The 20,882-nt window shown below is 44.1% G+C and overlaps 1 protein-coding gene across 1 annotated transcript in view; it reads left to right on the forward strand.

Annotated features, from left to right (window-relative positions):
* The window catches only part of vtg3 (vitellogenin 3, phosvitinless), a 37,965-nt gene extending 25,757 nt beyond the window's left edge, over window positions 1-12,208 (forward strand). The window contains exons 24-26 of the mRNA XM_046299305.1: window positions 5,836-5,974; window positions 11,616-11,724; window positions 11,958-12,208. Coding sequence (XP_046155261.1) covers window positions 5,836-5,974; window positions 11,616-11,723 — 247 coding nt within the window. The 3' untranslated portion in view covers window position 11,724; window positions 11,958-12,208. The remainder of the gene's footprint in view (window positions 1-5,835; window positions 5,975-11,615; window positions 11,725-11,957) is intronic.
* Window positions 12,209-20,882: the final 8,674 nt, after the last annotated feature.

Here is a 20,882-nt window from a genome sequence, read left to right on the forward strand (position 1 = left end):
TGTTGTTTACATTGTGCGTAGCAACATTTGTATCTGAGTCTGTAGTCAAAGCCTGTGGGCTTGTTTCTTGATCGAGCGGGCCCTGGATAGAGTGTTGAGTGAGAGCGGGGGTAATTTAATAGTTTTGGTCCTCGCTAGTCATGGTGACTTATGTTTTTCGTCTTTCTCAAATGTTGCTGCTTCTGTATTTCTCTTAGCAGAACGTCTTGAGAGCATCGGTCTACAATTTGATCGTCATTGAAGCCTTTTGACCCTTGTGCCCTGACACCTTGTGTGGGTTGGGTGCAGGAAAGTAGCTGTTTTGTCATCTGACTTGGTCATTGTGTTCATTAACTGATCGTCTTTGGTCTGCAGCATTTGGACTGGAACATTATTGCTTTGAGTGTTGTTCATCAAAACAGCATACATGTTATCAATTTGCCCGCCCCTGTTTGTAGCGAACTCGCACAATTTACATAGATTTGCTTGTCATATTTATTTTTAGATGATTTTGTTCAAGAGTTTGTGCTTGTTCGTCATCATAAGTTTTTGCCATTTCTTTTACTTTTGCAGTTCCCAAATGCAGTTCCTCGTCTAGCAGTATCCTTTCCTTTTCTGCTTTTGGCATTAGTTTCCTTGTTCTTTCCACCTGTCCCTTCATGTCAACCGTTTCCTGCTCGTGCTTCTGCTGTGCACTGCGAAACTTGACCGATGTCAGTCTCTGCTGGTGGCCATACCTCAGGGCTAAATTCGAGAGAACCTTACAAGGCATTTCTGCAGTTTTTTCACTTATTGCATTGCGATCTAACATTCTCAGCTCTTTGTCAAAATGTGGGATAATATCGCTGCTGATTTCAGCAATCATCCTTTCCATGGGTGAGGGTTCACTAATTAGCAGGGGAATGGGGGCCAACGCCTCTGATAGCTTGCTCATCATTATTATTATTCTTAGCGATTTGATTAGCTGTTCAGGATTCTCATGGCTTGGGGACATTTTGGTCCTAGACTTGACGCTCTGGTACCGCTTGCCATGCGGTAGCAGAGAGAACAGTCTATGACTGGGGTGGCTGGAGTCTGATAATTTTTAGGGCCTTTCTCTGACACAGCCTGGTATAGAGGTCCTCGATGGCAGGCAGCTTGATGTACTGGGCCGTATGCACTACCCTCCGTAGTGTCTTGCGGTCGGAGGCTGAGCAGTTGCCGTACCAGGCAGGGATGCAACCCGTCAGGATCTTTTTAGTTTTCTGTGGGGGAGTAGGCTTTGTCGTGCCCTCTTCACGACTGTCTTGGTGTGTTTGGGTCATTCTAGTTTGTTTGTGATGTAGACACCAAGGAACGTCAAGCTCTCAATCTGCTCCACTGAGAATGGGGGCATGCTTGGTCCTCCTTTTCCTGTAGTCCAAAATCATCTCCTTTGTCTTGATTACGTTGAGGGCTAGGTTGTTGACTATATCTCTCTCACTATTACTCAATGCCTAGGTTTACCTCCAATGTACTCACATCCTACCTTACCTTTGTCTGTACACTATGCCTTTAATCTATGCTATCGTGCCCAGAAACCTGCTCCTTTTACTCTCTGTCCTGAACGTGCTAGACGGCCAGTTCGTATAGCACTTAGCCGTACACTTATCCTACTTCTCCTCTATTCTTCTGGTGATGTAGAGGTTAATCCAGGTCCTGCAGTGCCTAGCTCCACTCCCACTTCCCAGGTGCTCTCATTTGTTGACTTCTGTAACCGTAAAAGCCTTGGTTTCATGCATGTTAACATTAGAAGCCTACTCGCTAAGTTTGTTTTACTCACTGTTTAGCACTCTGCCAACCCGAATGTCGTAGTCGTGTCTGAATCCTGGTTTAGGAAAACCACAAAAAAACTTAATCTCCATTGCTAACTATAGCATTTTCCGTCAAGATAGAACTGCCAAAGAAGACGGTGTTGCAGTCTACTGCAAAGACAGCATGCAGAGTTCTGTATTACTATCCAAGTCTGTACCCAAACAATTTGAGCTTCTACTTCTAAAAATGCAATTTTCCAGAAACAAGTCTCTCACTGTTGCTGCTTGCTATAGACCTCCCTCTGCCCCCAGCTGTGCTCGATACCATATATGAATTGATTGCCCCCCATCTATCTTCTGAGCTCGTGCTACTAGGTGACCTAAAATGGGACATGCTTAACACCCCGGCCATCCTACAATCCAAGCTTGATGCCCTCAATCTCACACAAATTATCAATGAACCTACCAGGTACAACTCCAAATCCGTAAACATGGGCACCCTCATAGATGTCATCCTAACTAACTCACCCTCCAAATACAACTCGGCTGTTTTCAATCAAGATCTCAGCGATCACTGCCTCACTGCCTGCATCCGTAAGGGGTCAGCGGTCAAACGGCCTCCACTCATCACTGTCAAACGCTCCTTAAAACACTTCTGTGAGCAAGTCTTTCGAATTGACCTGGCCAGGGGATCCTGGAATGACATTGACCTCATCCCGTCAGCACATGATGCCTGGCTATTCTTTAAAAGATCTGGGACACTGTAAAGTCCATAGAGAATAAGAGCACCTCCTCCCAGCTGCCCATTGCTCTGAGGCTAGGAAACACTGTCACTGATGATAAATCCACTATAATTGAGAATTTCAATAAGCATTTCTCTACGGCTGGCCATGCTTTCCACCTGGCTACCACTACCCCGGTCAATTGCCTGGTACCCTCACCAGCAACTCGCCAAAGCCCCCACCATTTCTCCTTTACCCAAATCCAGATAGCTGATATTCTGAATGAGCTGCCAAATCTGGACCCCTACAAATCAGCCGGGCTAGACAATCTGGACCGTCTCTTTCTAAAATGATCTGCCAAAATTGTTGCAACTCCTATTACTAGCCTGTTCAACCTCTCTTTCGTATCGTCTGAGATTCCCAAAGATTGGAAAGCTACCGCGGTCATCCATCTCTTCAAAGGGTGTGACACTCTAGACCCAAACTGCTACAGACCTATATCTATCCTACCCTGTCTTTCTAAGGTCTTCAAAAACCAAGTTAACAAACATATTACCGAGAATATCGAATCCCACCGTATGCAATCTGGTTTCAGAGCTGGTCATGGGTGCACCTCAGTCACGCTCAAGGTCCTAAACAACATCATAACCACCATCGATAAGAGACATTACTGTGCAGCCGTATGCAGCTGTCAATCACCACATTCTTATCGGCAGAATCACCAGCCTTGGTTTCTCAAATGATTGCATCGCCTGGTTTACCAACTACTTGATAGAGTCCAGTGTGTCAAATCGGAGGGCCTGTTGTCCGGACCTCTGGCTGTCTCTATGGGGGTGCCACAGATTTCAATCCTCGGGCCGACTCTCTTCTCTGTATACATCAATGATGTTGCTCTTGCTGCTGGTTGTTCTCTGGTACACCTCTACGCAGACGACACCATTCTGTATACTTCTGGCCCCTCTTTGGACACCTCCAGACGAGCTTCAATGTCATACAACTCTCATTCCGTGGCATCCAGCTGCTCTTAAACGCAGGGAAAACGAAATGTGTGCTATTGAACTGATCACTGCCCGCACCTGCTCGCTTGTCCAGCATCACTACTCTGGACGGCTCTGACTTAGAATACGTGGACAACTACAAGTACCTTGGTGTCTGGTTAGACTGTAAACTCTCCTTACAGACTCACATTAAGCATATCCAATCCAAAATTCAATCTATAATTGGCTTCCTATATCGCAAACAAAGCATCCTTCACTCATGCTGCCAAACATACCCTCATAAAACTGACATCAGTGATGTCATCTATAAAATAGCCTCCAACACTCTACTCAACAAACTGGATGCAGTCTATCACAGTGCCATCCATTTTGTCACCAAAGCCCCATACACTACCAACCATTACGACCTGTGCGCTCTCGTTGGTTGGCCCTTGCTTCATACGCGTCGCCAAACTCACTGGCAACAGGTTATCTACAAGTCTCTGCTAGCTAAAGCCCCGCCTTATCTCAGCTCACTGGTCACCATAGCAGCACACACTCGTAGCATGCGCTCCAGCAGGTATACCTCATTGGTCACCCCCAAAGCCAATTCCTCCTTTGGTCGTCTTTCCTTCCAGTTCTCTGCTGCCAATGACTGGAACAAACTGCAAAAATCACTAAAGCTGGAGACTCACATCTCCCTCACTAGATTTAAGCGCCAGCTGTCAGAGCAGCTCACAGATCACTGCACCTGTACATAGCCCATCTATCTACCTACCTCATCCCCATACAGTATTTATTTATTTATCTTGCTCCTTTGCACCCCAGTATCTCTACTTGCACATTCATCTTCTGCACATCTACCATTCCAGTGTTTAATTGCTATATTGTAATTACTTCGCCACCATGGCCTACTTATCTTACCTTATTTGCACTCACTGTATATATACTTTTTGTTTTATTTTGTTCTACTGTATTATTGACTATGTTTTGTTTATTCCATGTGTAACTCTGTGTTGTTGTATGTGTCGATTTGCTGTGCTTTATCTTGGGCAGGTCGCAGTTGTAAATGAGAACTTGTTCTCAACTAGCCTACCTGGTTAAAAATAAAGGTGAAATAAAATAATAAAACCGGCTGGTATAGAGGTTCTGGATGGCAGGGCCTCAATGATGTACTGGCTATAAGCACTTCCCTCTGTAGTGTCTTGCGGTCAGATGCCGAACAGTTGCCATTCCAAGCAGTGATTCAGCCAGTCAATATGCGCCTAATGGTGCTGCTGTAGAACCTTTTGGGGATCTAAGAGTCAAATAATTTCGGAATACTGAGGGAGAAGAGAGGTTCTTGTACCCTCTTCATGGCTGTTTTGGTGTGTGTTGACCATGAAATATCTTTGGACACAGAGGGACTTGAACCTCTCAACCTGCTTCACTACAGCCCCGTCAATGTGAATTGGAGCATGCTTGGCCCTTCGTTTACTGTAGTCCACGATCAGCTTATTTGTCTTGCTGAAGTTGAGGGAGAAGTTGTTGTTCTGGCACCACACTGCCAAGTCTCTGACCTCCTCCCTAGAGACTGTCTTATCGTTGCTAATGATTAGTCCTACCACTGTTGTGTTATCATCAAACTTAATGATGGTGTTGGAGTCTAAATGGTGCTGGCCGTTTTATGGGCTCCATTCTGCGATGATCTTAAAAACATTTTTTAATAATGTTTCCCCCATCATTCTCTATGACCAAAAATGTCTTATGGACATCAGAACAGCGATCACTAACCTCAATTTGGATGAAGAATTCTACTTCAATGACAGGACATACTGCTCACCTGGGACCAGGCCATTATCCCCGACACTTAGAAGCAGAACATATGGTAATATAAGGCCGACGTGGGGGCAGCCTGATAAAACTATGGAGGTGTTCTATTGGCAAATGTACAGTTACTGGAGAACGAACTAGACAAGCCCCTTTCCAGACTATCCTATCAACGGGACCTGAAGAACTGTAATATCCTATGCGTCAAGGACAGCAGTTGCGCTATCTCTAATTTTAAGTAAGTATCGAGATTCTGCTTGCCTGTGTTAGAATACCTCCTGATAAGCTGTAGGACATACTATTTTCCAATAAAGTTTATATCTGTATTCTTCGTAGCTGTATACTGACCACCACAAACCGATGCTGGCAGTAAGACCAGACCATAATATGTGTATTGTGCATGTCTTCTTGTTTTTGTATTTTCGTGTTTGCAGTGCTCCCGTCTTGATTGATGTATCGTGTCACTAACGCCTTGCTGCTTTTGTAATGCAGGGCTCCCTTGTATAAGAGACATTTCCCCCTGCTTAAATAACAGTTAAATAGCTAAAATAACTACATTATCTCTTTCTCCTTTAGTATTGAGAAGTACATTCCAGGCATGGCATTCCTTTTGGGGTTTTACCAGAAACATGCCACAAATGCCAAACATGAAGTTTCTGCATTAGTTGTTGCAGCAACAGCAGGCAGCATTGCTACGACGATCAAGCTCCCTGATGTGAGTAATACACTAACATTGGTTATAAATCTGTTTTTTTATCCATAGTATTCATTTCTAAGACTCACTTTATGAAACGTTATAATGGCTTATAGAAAAAGATATGTTCATAAATGCTTTATGAATTGTTATAAATGTTAACCGTTTAAATGTAATTGTAATTGTTATCCATTGTAATAAGGGCTACACGATTAATACAATTGCTGCATGCTCAATATCCAAAATAGTAAGAGGCTGCGATATTTTGAAACATCCCTTCTGTACAAAAAAAATAATATTTTGATTTATTGTTTGTCTTTTGGCCGCTTCCCAGTCCCAATCCCACACACACCAAACCCCACTCGAGCAGATAGTTCCTCGTGCTCGAGATTCACTTTGCATGTATGCCCAAAGTAAACTAACTGTAACTCAGGCCCAGAAGCTATGATATGCATATAATTGGTATATTTGGATAGAAAACAGTCTAAGATTTCCAAAACTGTTAAAGTATTGTCTGTGCGTATAAAATAACTGATATGGCAGGCGAAAACCTGAGGTAAATCCATTTTTTTATCTAATGGGATAGGACCCAGATTGCAGTTCCTATGGCTTCCACTAATGTCTTTAGACATTGTTTCAGGCTTGTTTTTTTAATTAAGAAGAATGAGAGCTGGTTAGTGAACTGAGTCAGTGGACTGAGGAAGAATGCAGAGTTGGTTTGTGCGGGTGACTGAGTAAGCACCCTTCGTTGTTTTTCCTTTCTATTGAATACACTATTGTCCGGTAGAAATATTATTGATTATTTAGACAATTGACAACCTGAGGATGAATTATAAACATCGTTTGACATGTGTCGACAAACTTTACCGGTACTATTAGGATGTATTTGTCTGCATGTTTTGACCGCCTTTGAGCCAGTGGATTACTGAATAAAACGTGCAACAAAACTGAATTTTTGGGACATAAAGATGGACTTTATTGAACAAAAAAAAACATTTGTGTAGCTGGGACTCTTGTGACTGCAACCATATGAAGAACTTCAAAGGTAAGTGATTAATTTTTTTTGCCATTTCGGACTTTGTAATTCCTTTACTTGGTTGTAAGATGTTTGTATGCGCTTGTATGCTGGGCGCTGTCCTCAGATAATCACATGGTATCTTTTCGCATTAAAGCCTTTTTGAAATCTGATAAAGTGGCTGGATTAACAAGAAGTTCATCTTTAAGCTGGTGTATAACACTTGTGTTTTTTTATGAATGTTTATGACTAGTTCTGTATTTTGAATTTGGAGCTCTGCAATTTCACCGGATGTTTTTGAGGTGGGTCGGATGTTGTTGTGTGTTGCTTTAGCAGTATGCTTAGGATCATTGTATTGCTGGAAGGTGAACCTCCCTCGCAGTTTCAAACCTCTTGAAGACTGAAACATGGTTCCCTCAAGAATTTCCCTGAATTTAGCTCCATCCATCATTCCTTCAATTCTGACTAGTTTCCCTGTCACTGCCGATGAAAATCATCCCCACAGCATGATGAGCGTGATGAGAGATGTTGGGTGTGCGCCAGACATAGCCAGCAGAATACCAGACATTTGCCAGCAGCATACCACCCTGCATACCACTGCTGGCTTGCTTCTGAAGCTAAGCAGGGTTGGTCCTGGTCAATCCCTGGATGGGAGAACAGAAGCTGCTTGAAGTGTTGTTGCAGGGCCAGTAGGAGGCACACTTACCTCTGGTTTAAAAACAAATATCCCCAGGCCAGTGATTGGGGACACTACCCTGTGTAAGGTGCCGTCTTTCGGATAAGACGTTAAACGGGTGTCCTGAGGTCATTGAAGATCCCATGGCACTTATCGTAGGGGTGTTAGCCCAGGTGTCCTGGCTAAATTCCCGATCTGGCCCTCAAACCTTAGTGTTTTCTTTATTATTTTGGTCAGGCCAGGGTGTGACATTGGTGATTTATGTGTCTTGTCTAGGGGTTTATTCGATTTATGGGGTTGTGTTTAGTAGACTTGTCTAGGAAAGTCTATGGTTGTCTAGAGTGGTTCTCAGAGGCAGGTGTTTATCGTTGTCTCTGATTGGGAACCATATTTAGGCAGCCATATTCTTTGGGTATTTCGTGGGTGATTGTTTCCTGTCTTTGTGTTTGTTGCACCAGATAGGGCTGTTTCGGTTTTTTCACGTTTATTGTTTTGTATATTCTTCTATTTTCATATTTCATTAAAGATGTATAAAGATAATCACGCTGCGTTTTGGTCCTCTGCTCTTTCACCAGAAGAAAACCGTAACACCCCCGTTTACAATTGGCTCATTCATCCCCCCTCCTCTCCACTGTAACTATTCCCCAGGTTGTTGCTGCAAATGAGAACGTGTTCTCAGTCAACTTACCTGGTAAAATAAAGGATAAATACAAATTGCATTTTTCCTTGATGGCCAAAAAGCTAAATTTGAGTCTCATCTGACCAGAGTACCTTCTTTCATATGTTTTTGAAGTCTTCCACATGCCTTTAGCTGAACGTCAAACATGTTTGCTTATTTTTTTTTCTTTAATAACCTGTTTGGGCTAGGGGGCAGTATTTTGGGTTATACATGAGTTAAAAGCTGAAATTATTTTTCATCTAACTGCTTTGTCTGGTTTACAATAGGCTTTACAGCAAAAGCATGCCATGCGATTGTTTGAGGACGGCGCACCACATCAAAATATTTTTCAACCAGCACAGGCTTCATAAAATCAGGGAGCAGTATTTTCACTTTTGGATAAATAGCGTGCCCAATTTCAACTTCCTGCTACTCATGCCAAGAATATAAGATATGCATATTATTAGTAGATTTGGATAGAAAACACTCTGAAGTTTCTAAAACTGTTTGAATCATGTCTGTGAGTATAACAGAACTTACGTAGCAGGCAAAACCAAAAGGACTAACCATTCAGAATAAAACAAATTGAGGTCTCTGTCTGTTCAGTGAATTCTCATTTGGGAAAATATATTTCTTAGGCAACTTGTTTGCAGTTCCTACCGCTTCCATTGGATGTCACCAGTCTTTGGAATTTGGATGAGGTTATTGATTTGTGCAATGAAGAAGTACGGCCGTCTAGGAAATGGGTAACCCTGTTGAGAGTTGCGAAAGACTTGAAAAGTAGTGTTGGTTTGTTGTGTTCCTGTATTGAACACAGATAGACCCGTCTTCAATTTGATCGATTATTAACGTTTAAAAATACCTAAGGTTGTATTACAAAAGTAGTTTGAAATGTTTTGGCAAAGTTTACAGGCAACTTTTGAAATACTTTGTAGTGACGTTGTGCAAATTGGAAGCTGTTTTTTTCTGGATCAAACGCGCCAAATAAACTGACATTTTGGATATATATGGACGGAATTAATCGAACAAAAGGACCAATTGTGATGTTTATGGGACATATTGGAGTGCCAACAAAAGAAGCTCGTCAAAGGTAAGGCATGATTTATATTTTATTTCTGTGTTTTGTGTAGCGCCTGCAGGGTTGAAATATGCTACTCTCTTTGTTCACTGTTGTGCTATCATCAGATAATAGCTTCTTATGCTTTCGCCGAAAAGCCCTTTTAAAATCTGACATGTTGCCTGCATTCACAACGAGTGTAGCTTTAATCTTACATGAATGATTTAATAAAAGTTTGATTTTTTATATCATTTTATTTGAATTAGCCGCGCTGCTTTTTCCCTAGCTTTTGGCCAAGTGGGACGCTAGCGTACCCTATCCTAGAGAGGTTATTAAACCAACTCTGACTCCCAGTACCAAAACTCAAAATGTGTCCTCGTTTGGGAAGAAACAAGCCTGAAACCTTGAACAAAGACTGTTGACATCTAGTGGAAGCCATAGGAATTGCAATCTGGGAGCTGGAATTGCATATGCCCCATAAATTTCCATTGTAAAAGCATGGGCTATCAAAAAGAAAATGTTCCGGTTGGTTTTTCTTTGGATTTTCTCCTACCATATCAATTGTGCTATATACAGGTCAGTACCAGCGGTGGACTACATCAGCATTGTTAGTTCAACAGCTTGTTTTTAACCAGAGAGAAAAAGGCTATATTCTACAATAATTGGTGAATGTACCATTTCAATTTGTTCCTACTCTGTCCCAACCATCTCCTCCCTTACTTCGGCTGTCATGCCAAAGAAAACGGAATTCAAAGTGCTCGCTGTATTGCAACAATGCAAGTAGAATGATCAATCAATCAAATGTATTAATAACGCCCTTCTTACATCAGTTTGTCACAAAGTGCTGTACTGAAACCAAGCCTAAAACCCCAAACAGCAAGCAATGCAGGTGGAGAATCACGGTGATTTTGGAAAAACTCCCTAGAAAGGCCGGAACCTAGGAAGAAACTTAGAAAGGAACAAGGCTATGAATGGTTACCAGTCCTCTTCTGGCTGTGCTGGGTGGAGATTATAGCAGAACATGGCCAAGATGTTCAAAGATGACCAGCAGGGTCAAATAATAATAATAACAGTGGTTGTAGAGGGTGCAACAGGTCAGCACCTCAGGAATAAATGTCAGTTGGCTTTTCATAGCCGATCATTCAGAGTATCTTTACTGCTGTCTTTAGAGAGTTGAAAACAGCAGGTCTAGGACAAGGTAGCACGTCCAGTGAAAAGGTCAGGGTTCCATAGCAGCAGACAGAACAGTTAAAACTGGAGCAGCAGCACGACCAGGTGGACTGGGGACAACAAGGAGTCATCAAACCAGGTAGTCCTGAGGCATGGTCCTAGGGCGCAGGTCCTACGAGAGTGAGGGAGAGAGAGAAAGAAAGCGAAAAATAGAGAGAGAGTATACTTAAATTCACACAGGACACTGGATAAGACAGGATAAATACTCCAGATATAACAGACTGACCCTAGCCCCCGACACAAACTATTGCAGCACAAATACTGGAGGCTGAGACAGGAGGGGTTGGGAGACACTGTGGCCCTGTCCGACGATACCCCCGGACAGGACCAAACAGCAGACAGAACCCCACCCACTTTGCCAAAGCACAGCCCCCACACCACTAGAGGGATATATTCAACCACCAACTTACTATCCTGAGACAAGGCCGAGTATAGCCCACAAAGATCTCCCCCACAGCCCGACCCCAAGGGGGGATGGCAACCCATACAGGAAGATCACGTCAGTGACTCAACCCACTCAAGTGACGCATCCCTCCTTGGGATGGCATGGAAGAGCACCAGTAAGCCAGTGACTCAGCCCCGGCATAAACTACAGACAATGAACACAATTACTTTTTGTCAATAGCAATTTGAATGCACACAAATACCGTGACGAGATCCAGAGGCCCATTGTGAGGCCCATTGTTTTTAAGGTATCTGTGATCAACAGATGCATATCTGTATTCCCAGTCATGCGAAGCCGATAGATTCATTAGACGCTAATCTATTTCAATTGACTGATTTCCTCATTTAACCTGTAACTCAGTAAAGTCTTTGGAATTGTTGTGTTAATATTTTTGTTCTGTATATAATCCCAAGTAAAATTGCAATTCGATTTGTTGCCAATATTGTGCTGCCCTAATTGTAATACAAAATACATGCTTACTATTTATTAATATTCTTTATGCATGCTCATGGTCTTTATTATAAAGTGTTTCTAGCTGTTTTTGGTGCTTTTCTAACTGTATGTTTTTGTCATTACATCAGTTGACAGTATATCATCAGGCGATCGCTATTCCAATCCAAGTGACCGATTTTGAGGACGGTCAACAGTTCATGGGAAACTCAACATTGGAGATGCATAAAGAGCTATAAGGTAAATTACAATAATTGTTTTTCGGTTGAAAAAAATGTGTACTGAGCTCAATTTATAAATGTACAAGTGACATTTATATACTTGATATGGATTGTTCTTAACGCCCCATTATTCCCCCGTCTTACTTCATTGGTGTTGTGCTCAAAACATCAGGGGCCTTTGTTTTTTAGCATAAAGGTTATGAATCATGTTGATTATTTTACGAGTCTTACCATTGCCATTGTGTACCGCAGAAGGACAACTAAAGGAACAGAAATCCATGACCATGCAGTGAATCTTTTCATCAGCAATGAGGCAAATGGCATACATTTCTAAAAAGTGAAGATCTGGAGAAGGCAAACCATAAGTCTTATTTGTACAATAAGTGTTTTTGTGTTAAACGTTAATTTGGATATCATATCTGAAATCAATATTTTCAAAAGTCGACCTTCTTTCACTTGAAAGTTTGCCTATTGATGTGAAATAAAATGGTAATCTGCATCATTCAAATTCTTTGAACATTCATTATTTGAAAGAATGTCGTTTTCATGAATATGTAAACATTATATTATATTATTCACAGATATTGTGAATTTGAATCAAAATGAGATCCCAAAATATAACTAGAATATTTGATTCAATTTTATGAAATTAAATGGAATCGTGTAGTAACCAAAGAAGTGTTAAATAAATCTAAATATATTTTAGATTTTAGATTCTTCAAAGTAGCCACCCTTTGCCTTGATGACAGCTTTGCACACTCTTGGCATTCTCCCAACTAGCTTCACCTGGAGTACTTTTCCAAAATTCTTGAAGTTGAAGTTCCCACATATGCTGAACACTTGTTGGCTGCTTTTCCTTCACTCTGCGGGCCAACTCATCCCAAACCATCTCAGGCGCAAACCAGATGGGATGGCGTATCGCCGCAGAATGCTCTTGTAGCCGTGCTGGTTAAGTGTGCCCTAAATTCTAAATAAATCACAGACAGTGTCACCAACAAAGCACCCCCACACCATTACACTTCCTCCTCCATGCCTCAAGGTGAGAACCACACATGCGGAGAACATCCGTTCACCTACGCTGCATTTCACAAAGACACGGCGGTTCGAATCAAAAATCTCAAATTTGGACACGTCAGACCATAGAACAGATTTCCACCGTTGTAATGTCCATTGCTCGTGTTTCTTGGCCCAAGCAAGTCTCTTATTTTTATTGGTTTCCTTTGGTAGGGGTTTCTTTGAAGCAATTCAACCATGAAGACCTGAGTCTCCTCTGAATAGTTGATTTTGAGATGTGTCTGTTACTTGAACTCTGTGAATAATTTATTTGGGCTGCCATTTCTGAGGCTGGTAGCTCTAATGAACTTATCCTCTGCAGCAGAGGCAACTCTGGGTCTTACTTTCCTGTGGCAGTCCTCATGAGAACCAGTTTCATCATTGCACATGATGGTTTTTGCGACTGCACTTGAAACTTTCAAAGTTAATGACATTTTCCGAATTGACTGTCTTAAAATAGTACTGTCATTTCTCTTTGCTTATTTGAGCTGTTCTTGCCATAATATCAACTTGGTATTTTACCAAATAAGGTATCTTCTGTATACTACCCCATACTACCCCTATCTTATCACAACACAACTGACTGACAAATGCATTAAGAAGGAAAGAAATTCCACAAATTAACAAGGCACACCTGTTATTTGAAATGCCTTCCAGGTGACTAATTCATTATTAATTTGGTTGAGAGAATGCCAGGAGTGCTGTCATCAAGCTGTCATCAAGGCAGAGTGTTGATACTTTGAAGAATTTCAAATATAAAATACATTTATATTTGTTCAACACTTTATGTGGTTACTACATGATTAGTCCGGGTATCCATTTGATTAGCTGTTAAGCAGTTTTATGGCTTGAGGGTAGAAGCTGTTCAGAAGCCTTTTGGACCTAGACTTGCTACTTTGGTACCGGTTGCCGTGCTGTAGCAGAGAGAACATTATATGACTAGGGTGGCTGGAATCTTTGGCAATTTTCAAATCAAATCAAATTCCATTAGTCACGTGTGCCGAATAACACAGGTGTAGACCTGACAGTGAAATGCCTACTTACAAGTCCCTAACCAACAATGCAGTTTAAAAAAATATGGATGACAATAAGAAATTAAAGTAACAAGTAATTAAAGAGCAGCAGAAAAATAACAATAGTGAGAATATATACAGGGGGGAACTGGTTCAATGTCAATGTGCGGGGGCACCGGTTAGTTGAAGTAATGTGTACATGTAGGTAGAGTTATTAAAGTGACTATGCATAGATGATAACAACAGAGAGCAGCAGTGGTGTGAAGATGGGGAGAGGGTGGCAATGCAAATAATCTGGGTAACTCAGAAGTCTTATGGCTTGGGGGTAGAAGCTGTTTAGTCCCAGGGTCCTTAGCTTATTGATGAGCTTTGAGGGCGCTATGGTGTTGAACGCTGAGCTTCAGTCAATGAATAGCATTCTCACATAGATGTTTCTTTTGTCCAGATGAGAAAGGGCAGTGTGGAGTGCAATAGAGATTTCATCATCTGTGGATCTGTTTGAGCGGTGTGCAAATTGGAGTGGGTCTAGGATTTCTGGGATAATGGTATTGATGTGATCCATGACCAGCATTTCAAAACACTTCATGGCTAAAGATGGGAGTGCTGCGGGTCAGTTTTCATTTAGGCAGGTTACCTTAGTGTTCTTGGGCACAGGCACTGTGGTGGTCTGCTTAAACTTAACAGATTTGTACCTTGTCAGCTCGGGGGGTTTGAACTTGCAACCTTCTGGTTACTAGTCCAACGCTCTAACCACTAGGCTACTCTGCCGCCCCTGAAGCTAGGGGACACGATTTTTAAGTTTGGAAAAATAACGGTCCCAAAGTAAACGGCCTATTTCTCAGGACCAGATGCTAGAAGATGCATATAATTAGGATAGAAAACACTCTAAAGTTTCCAAAACTGTCAAAATATTGTCTGTGAGTATAACAGAGCTGATATTGCAGGTGAAACCCAGAGAAAAATCAAACCAGGAAGTGGCTTCTGATTTGAAAACTCCATGTTCAATAGCCTCCCATTGCTCCATTTAAAGGGATATCAACAATATTATTTTTCCTATCACTTCCTCAAGGTGTCAGTCTTCAGTCATAGTTTCAGGCTTTTATTTTTTTAAATGAGCCAGACCGATAACATCGCGTCAAGTGGTCACATGAGTTTTGCTCGCGCAACAGAGTTTGGATAGGTATTGCTTTTCCATCTCCTACTGTGAAAGACATTTGCGGTTGATATATTAGCGATTATATATTTTAAAAACAACCTGAGGATTGATTATAAAAAACGTGGACATTACCTATATTATTTGGAATTTGTCTGCGTTGTCGTGACTGCTCTGTCCTGTGGATTTCTGAACATAATGCGCCAAACAAACGGAGGTATTTTGGATCTAAAAATAATCTTTATGGAACAAAAGGAACATTTGTTGTGTAACTGGGAGTCTCGTGAGTGAAAACATCCAAAGATCATCAAAGGAAACGATTCATTTGATTGCTTTTCTGATTTTCGTGACCAAGCTACCTGATGCTAAGTGTACTTAATGTTTTGTCATGCGATCGATAAACTTACACAAACGCTTGGATTGTTTTCGCTCTAAAGCATAATTTCCAAATCTGAGACGACAGGTGGATTAACAAAAGGCTAAACTGTGTTTTGCAAAATTGCACTTGTGATTTCATGAATATGAATATTTTTTGTAATATTATTTGACTGAGGCACTATGCTATTCAGCGGTTGCTGATGACAAATATCCTGCTTAAGGGATGGGTAGCGTTAAGAAGTTAAAACATGTCGGAATTACAGACTCCGACAGGAAGAGGTTGAAAATGTCAGTTGAAAAAGACACTTGCCAGTTGGTAAGCGCATGCTCGCAGTACACGTCCTGGTATTTCGTCTGGCCCTGCAGCCTTGCAAATGTTGACCTGTTCAAAGGTCTTGCTCACAATGGCATAGGCGAGTGTGATCACACAGTCATCCGGAACAGCTGGTGCCATCATGCATGTTTCAGTGTTGCTTGCCTCAAAGCACACATAGAAGTCATTTGGCTCGTTTGGTAGGCTTTTGTCAATGACCAGCTTGCGGCTGGGCTTCCCTTTGTAGTCTGTAATAGTTTGTAAGCCCTGACACATCCGACGAGCGTCTGACGAGCCGGTGTCGTACGATTCAACTACTCACCCGGAACATATTCCAGTCTGTGCTAGCAAAACAGTCCTGTTGTCATGGTTTGTCATTTATTATCATGTCTTGTCCCTGTGCTCCCCATTCTATTCGTTTCCCTCTGCTGGTCTTATTAGGTTCTTTCCCTCTTTCTATCCCTCTCTCTCCCCCCTCCCTCTCTCACTCTCTCGCTCTCTCTTCTCTCTATCGTTCCGTTCCTGCTCCCAGCTGTTCCTATTCCCCTAATCATCATTTAGCCTTCCCACACCTGTTCCCGATTCTTTTTCCCTGATTAGAGTCCCTATTTCTCTCCTTGTTATTCGTTTCTGCCCTGTCGGTTCCTTGTCTAGAATTCGCCGTGCTGTGTTTGTGTATCGCCCTGTCGTGTCGTGTTTTCCTCAGATGCTGCGTGGTGAGCAGGTGTCTGAGTCTGTCTGGTTCAAGTGCCTTCCCGAGGCAACCTGCTGTTCACCTGCTGTTCAAGATCGAGTCTCCAGTTTGTCCTCGTCATTTCAAAAGTGAAAGTTGTGTTTTTTTGATTGTATTTACTTTACTGGATTAAAGACTCTGTTTTCGCCAAGTCGCTTTTGGGTCCTCTTTCACCTGCATGACAGAAGGAACCGACCAAGGAATGGACCCAGCGACTTCAGACGCTCGTTACACTGCCGTCGAGATCCAAGGAGCCATGCTCGGCAGACACGAGCAGGAATTGTCTGCTGCTCGCCATGCCGTGGAGAACCTGGCCGCTCAGGTTTCCGACCTCTCTGGACAGTTCCAGAGTCTACGTCTCGTGCCACCTGTTACTTCCTGGCCTGACGAGCCTCCAGAACCTAGGGTTAATAACCCACCTTGCTACTCCGGGCAGCCCACTGAGTGCCGCTCCTTTCTCACGCAGTGTGAGATTGTGTTCTCTCTCCAACCCAACACATACTCTAGAGAGAGAGCTCGGGTTGCTTACGTCATTTCACTCCTTACTGGCCGGGCTCGAGAATGGGGCACAGCTATCTGGGAGGCAAGGGCTGATTGCTCTAACAAGTTCCAGAACTTTAAAGAGGAGATGATTCGGGTTTTTGACCGCTGGCTTCCTTATGCCAAGGTGAACGGTCCATAACGGATTATTCTATTGAGTTTCGCACTCTTGCTGCCTCTAGTGAGTGGAACGAGCCGGCGCTGCTCGCTCGTTTTCTGCAGGGACTCCACGCAGTGGCCAGGATGAGATTCTCTCCCGGGAGGTTCCTTCAGATGTGGACTCTTTGATTGCTCTCGCCATCCGCATAGAACGACGGGTAGATCTTCGTCACCGGGCTCGTGGAAGAGGCGCATCAACGGTGTTTCCCTGCTCCGCATCGCAACCATCTCCCTCCTCTGGCTCAGAGACTGAGCCCATGCAGCTGGGAGGGATTCGCATCTCGACTAAGGAGAGGGAACGGAGGATCACCAACCGCCTGTGCCTCTATTGCGGAGTTGCTGGACATTTTGTTAATTCATGTCCAGTAAAAGCCAGAGCTCATCTGTAAGCGGAGGGCTACAGGTGAGCGCTACTACTCAAGTCTCTCCATCAAAATCCTGTACTACTTTGTCGGTCCATCTACGCTGGACCGGTTCGGGTGCTACATGTAGTGCCTTGATAGACTCTGGGGCTGAGGGTTGTTTCATGGACAGAAGCATGGGTTCGGAAACATGACATTCCTTTCAGAGAGTTAGAGAAGCCTACGCCCATGTTCGCCTTAGATGGTAGTCATCTTCCCAGTATCAGATTTGAGACACTACCTTTAACCCTCACAGTATCTGGTAACCACAGTGAGACTATTTCTTTTTGATTTTCCGTTCACCGTTTACACCTGTTGTTTTGGGTCATCCCTGGCTAGTATGTCATAATCCTTCTATTAATTGGTCTAGTAATTCTATCCTATCCTGGAACGTTTCTTGTCATGTGAAGTGTTTAATGTCTGCCATCCCTCCCGTTTCTTCTGTCCCTACTTCTCAGGAGGAACCTGGCGATTTGACAGGAGTGCCGGAGGAATATCATGATCTGCGCACGGTCTTCAGTCGGTCCCGAGCCAACTCCCTTCCTCCTCACCGGTCGTATGATTGTAGTATTGATCTCCTTCCGGGGACCACTCCTCCTCGGGGTAGACTATACTCTCTGTCGGCTCCCGAACGTAAGGCTCTCGAGGATTATTTGTCTGTGTCTCTTGGACGCGGTACCATAGTGCCTTCTTCCTCTCCGGAGGGAGGGGTTCTTTTTGTTAAGAAGAAGGACGGTACTCTGCGCCCCTGCGTGGATTATCGAGGGCTGAATGACATAACGGTTAAGAATCGTTATCCGCTTCCCCTTATGTCATCAGCCTTCGAGATTCTGCAGGGAGCCAGGTGCTTTACTAAGTTGGACCTTCGTAACGCTTACCATCTCGTGCGCATCAGAGAGGGGGACAGTGGAAAACGGCGTTTAACACTCCGTTAGGGCATTTTGAGTACCGGGTTCTGCCGTTCGGTCTCGCCAATGCGCCAGCTGTTTTTCAGGCATTAGTTAATGATGTTCTGAGAGACATGCTGAACATCTTTGTTTTTGTCTATCTTGACGATATCCTGATTTTTCTCCGTCACTCGAGATTCATGTTCAGCACGTTCGACGTGTTCTACAGCGCCTTTTAGAGAATTGTCTCTACGTAAAGGCTGAGAAGTGCTCTTTTCATGTCTCCTCCGTTACTTTTCTCGGTTCCGTTATTTCCGCTGAAGGCATTCAGATGGATTCCGCTAAGGTCCAAGCTGTCAGTGATTGGCCCGTTCCAAGGTCACGTGTCGAGTTGCAGCGCTTTTTAGGTTTCGCTAATTTCTATCGGCGTTTCATTCGTAATTTCGGTCAAGTTGCTGCCCCTCTCACAGCTCTTACTTCGGTCAAGACGTGTTTTAAGTGGTCCGGTTCCGCCCAGGGAGCTTTTGATCTTCAAAAAAGAACGTTTTACGTCCGCTCCTATCCTCAGTTACTCCTGACGTCACTAGACAATTCATTGTCGAGGTTGCGCTTCAGAGGTAGGCGTGGGAGCCATTCTATCCCAGCGCTTCCAGTCTGACGATAAGGTTCATCCTTGCGCTTATTTTTCTCATCGCCTGTCGCCATCTGAGCGCAACTATGATGTGGGTAACCGTGAACTGCTCGCCATCCGCTTAGCCCTAGGCGAATGGCGACAGTGGTTGGAGGGGGCGACCGTTCCTTTTGTCGTTTGGACAGACCATAAGAACCTTGAGTACATCCGTTCTGCCAAACGACTTAATGCCCGTCAAGCTCGTTGGGCGTTGTTTTTCGCTCGTTTCGAGTTTGTGATTTCTTACCGTCCGGGTAGCAAGAACACCAAGCCTGATGCCTTATCCCGTCTGTTTAGTTCTTCTGTGGCTTCTACTGATCCCGAGGGATTCTTCCTTATGGGCGTGTTGTCGGGTTAACAGTCTGGGGAATTGAAAGACAGGTTAAGCAAGCACTCACGCACACTGCGTCGCCGCGCGCTTGTCCTAGTAACCTCCTTTTCGTTCCTGTTTCCACTCGTCTGGCTGTTCTTCAGTGGGCTCACTCTGCCAAGTTAGCTGGTCATCCCGGTGTTCGAGGCACTCTTGCGTCTATTCGCCAGCGCTTTTGGTGGCCGACTCAGGAGCGTGACACGCGCCGTTTCGTGGCTGCTTGTTCGGACTGCGCGCAGACTAAGTCGGGTAACTCTCCTCCTGCCGGTCGTCTCAGACCGCTCCCATTCCTTCTCGACCATGGTCTCACATCGCCCTAGACTTCATTACCGGTCTGCCTTTGTCTGCGGGGAAGACTGTGATTCTTACGGTTGTCGATAGGTTCTCTAAGGCGGCACATTTCATTCCCCTCGCTAAACTTCCTTCCGCTAAGGAGACGGCACAAATCATTATCGAGAATGTATTCAGAATTCATGGCCTCCCGTTAGACGCCGTTTCAGACAGAGGCCCGCAATTCACGTCACAGTTTTGGAAGGAGTTCTGTCGTTTGATTGGTGCGTCCGTCAGTCTCTCTTCCGGGTTTCATCCCCAGTCTAACGGTCAAGCAGAGAGGGCCAATCAGACGATTGGTCGCATACTACGCAGCCTTTCTTTCAGAAACCCTGCGTCTTGGGCAGAACAGCTCCCCTGGGCAGAATACGCTCACAATTCGCTTCCTTCGTCTGCTACCGGGTTATCTCCGTTTCAGAGTAGTCTGGGTTACCAGCCTCCTCTGTTCTCATCCCAGCTTGCCGAGTCCAGCGTTCCCTCCGCTCAGCGTTTGTCCAACGTTGTGAGCGCACCTGGAAGGAGGGTGAGGTCTGCACTTTGCCGTTACAGGGCACAGACTGTGAGAGCCGCCAATAAACGCAGGATTAAGAGTCCAAGGTATTGTTGCGGCCAGAGAGTGTGGCTTTCCACTCGCAACCTTCCTCTTACGACAGCTTCTCGTAAGTTGACTCCGCGGTTCATTGGTCCGTTCCGTGTCTCCCAGGTCGTCAATCCTGTCGCTGTGCGACTGTTTCTTCCGCGACATCTTCGTCGCGTCCATCCTGTCTTCCATGTCTCCTGTGTCAAGCCCTTTCTTCGCACTCCCGTTCGTCTTCCCTCCCCCTCCCGTCCTTGTCGAGAGCGCACCTATTTACAAGGTACATAAGATCATGGACATGCGTTCTCGGGACGGGGTCACCAATACTTAGTGGATTGGGAGGGTTACGGTCCTGAGGAGAGGAGTTGGGTTCCGTCTCGGGACGTGCTGGACCGTTCACTCATTGATGATTTCCTCCGTTGCCGCCAGGATTCCTCCTCGAGTGCGCCAGGAGGCGCTCGGTGAGTGGGGGTACTGTCATGTTTTGTCATTTATTATCATGTCTTGTCCCTGTGCTCCCCATTCTATTCGTTTCCCTCTGCTGGTCTTATTAGGTTCTTTCCCTCTTTCTATCCCTCTCTCTCCCCCTCCCTCTCTCAC

The sequence above is a fragment of the Oncorhynchus gorbuscha genome, linkage group LG14, assembly GCF_021184085.1.
Source record: "Oncorhynchus gorbuscha isolate QuinsamMale2020 ecotype Even-year linkage group LG14, OgorEven_v1.0, whole genome shotgun sequence".
NCBI lineage: Eukaryota > Metazoa > Chordata > Actinopteri > Salmoniformes > Salmonidae > Oncorhynchus > Oncorhynchus gorbuscha.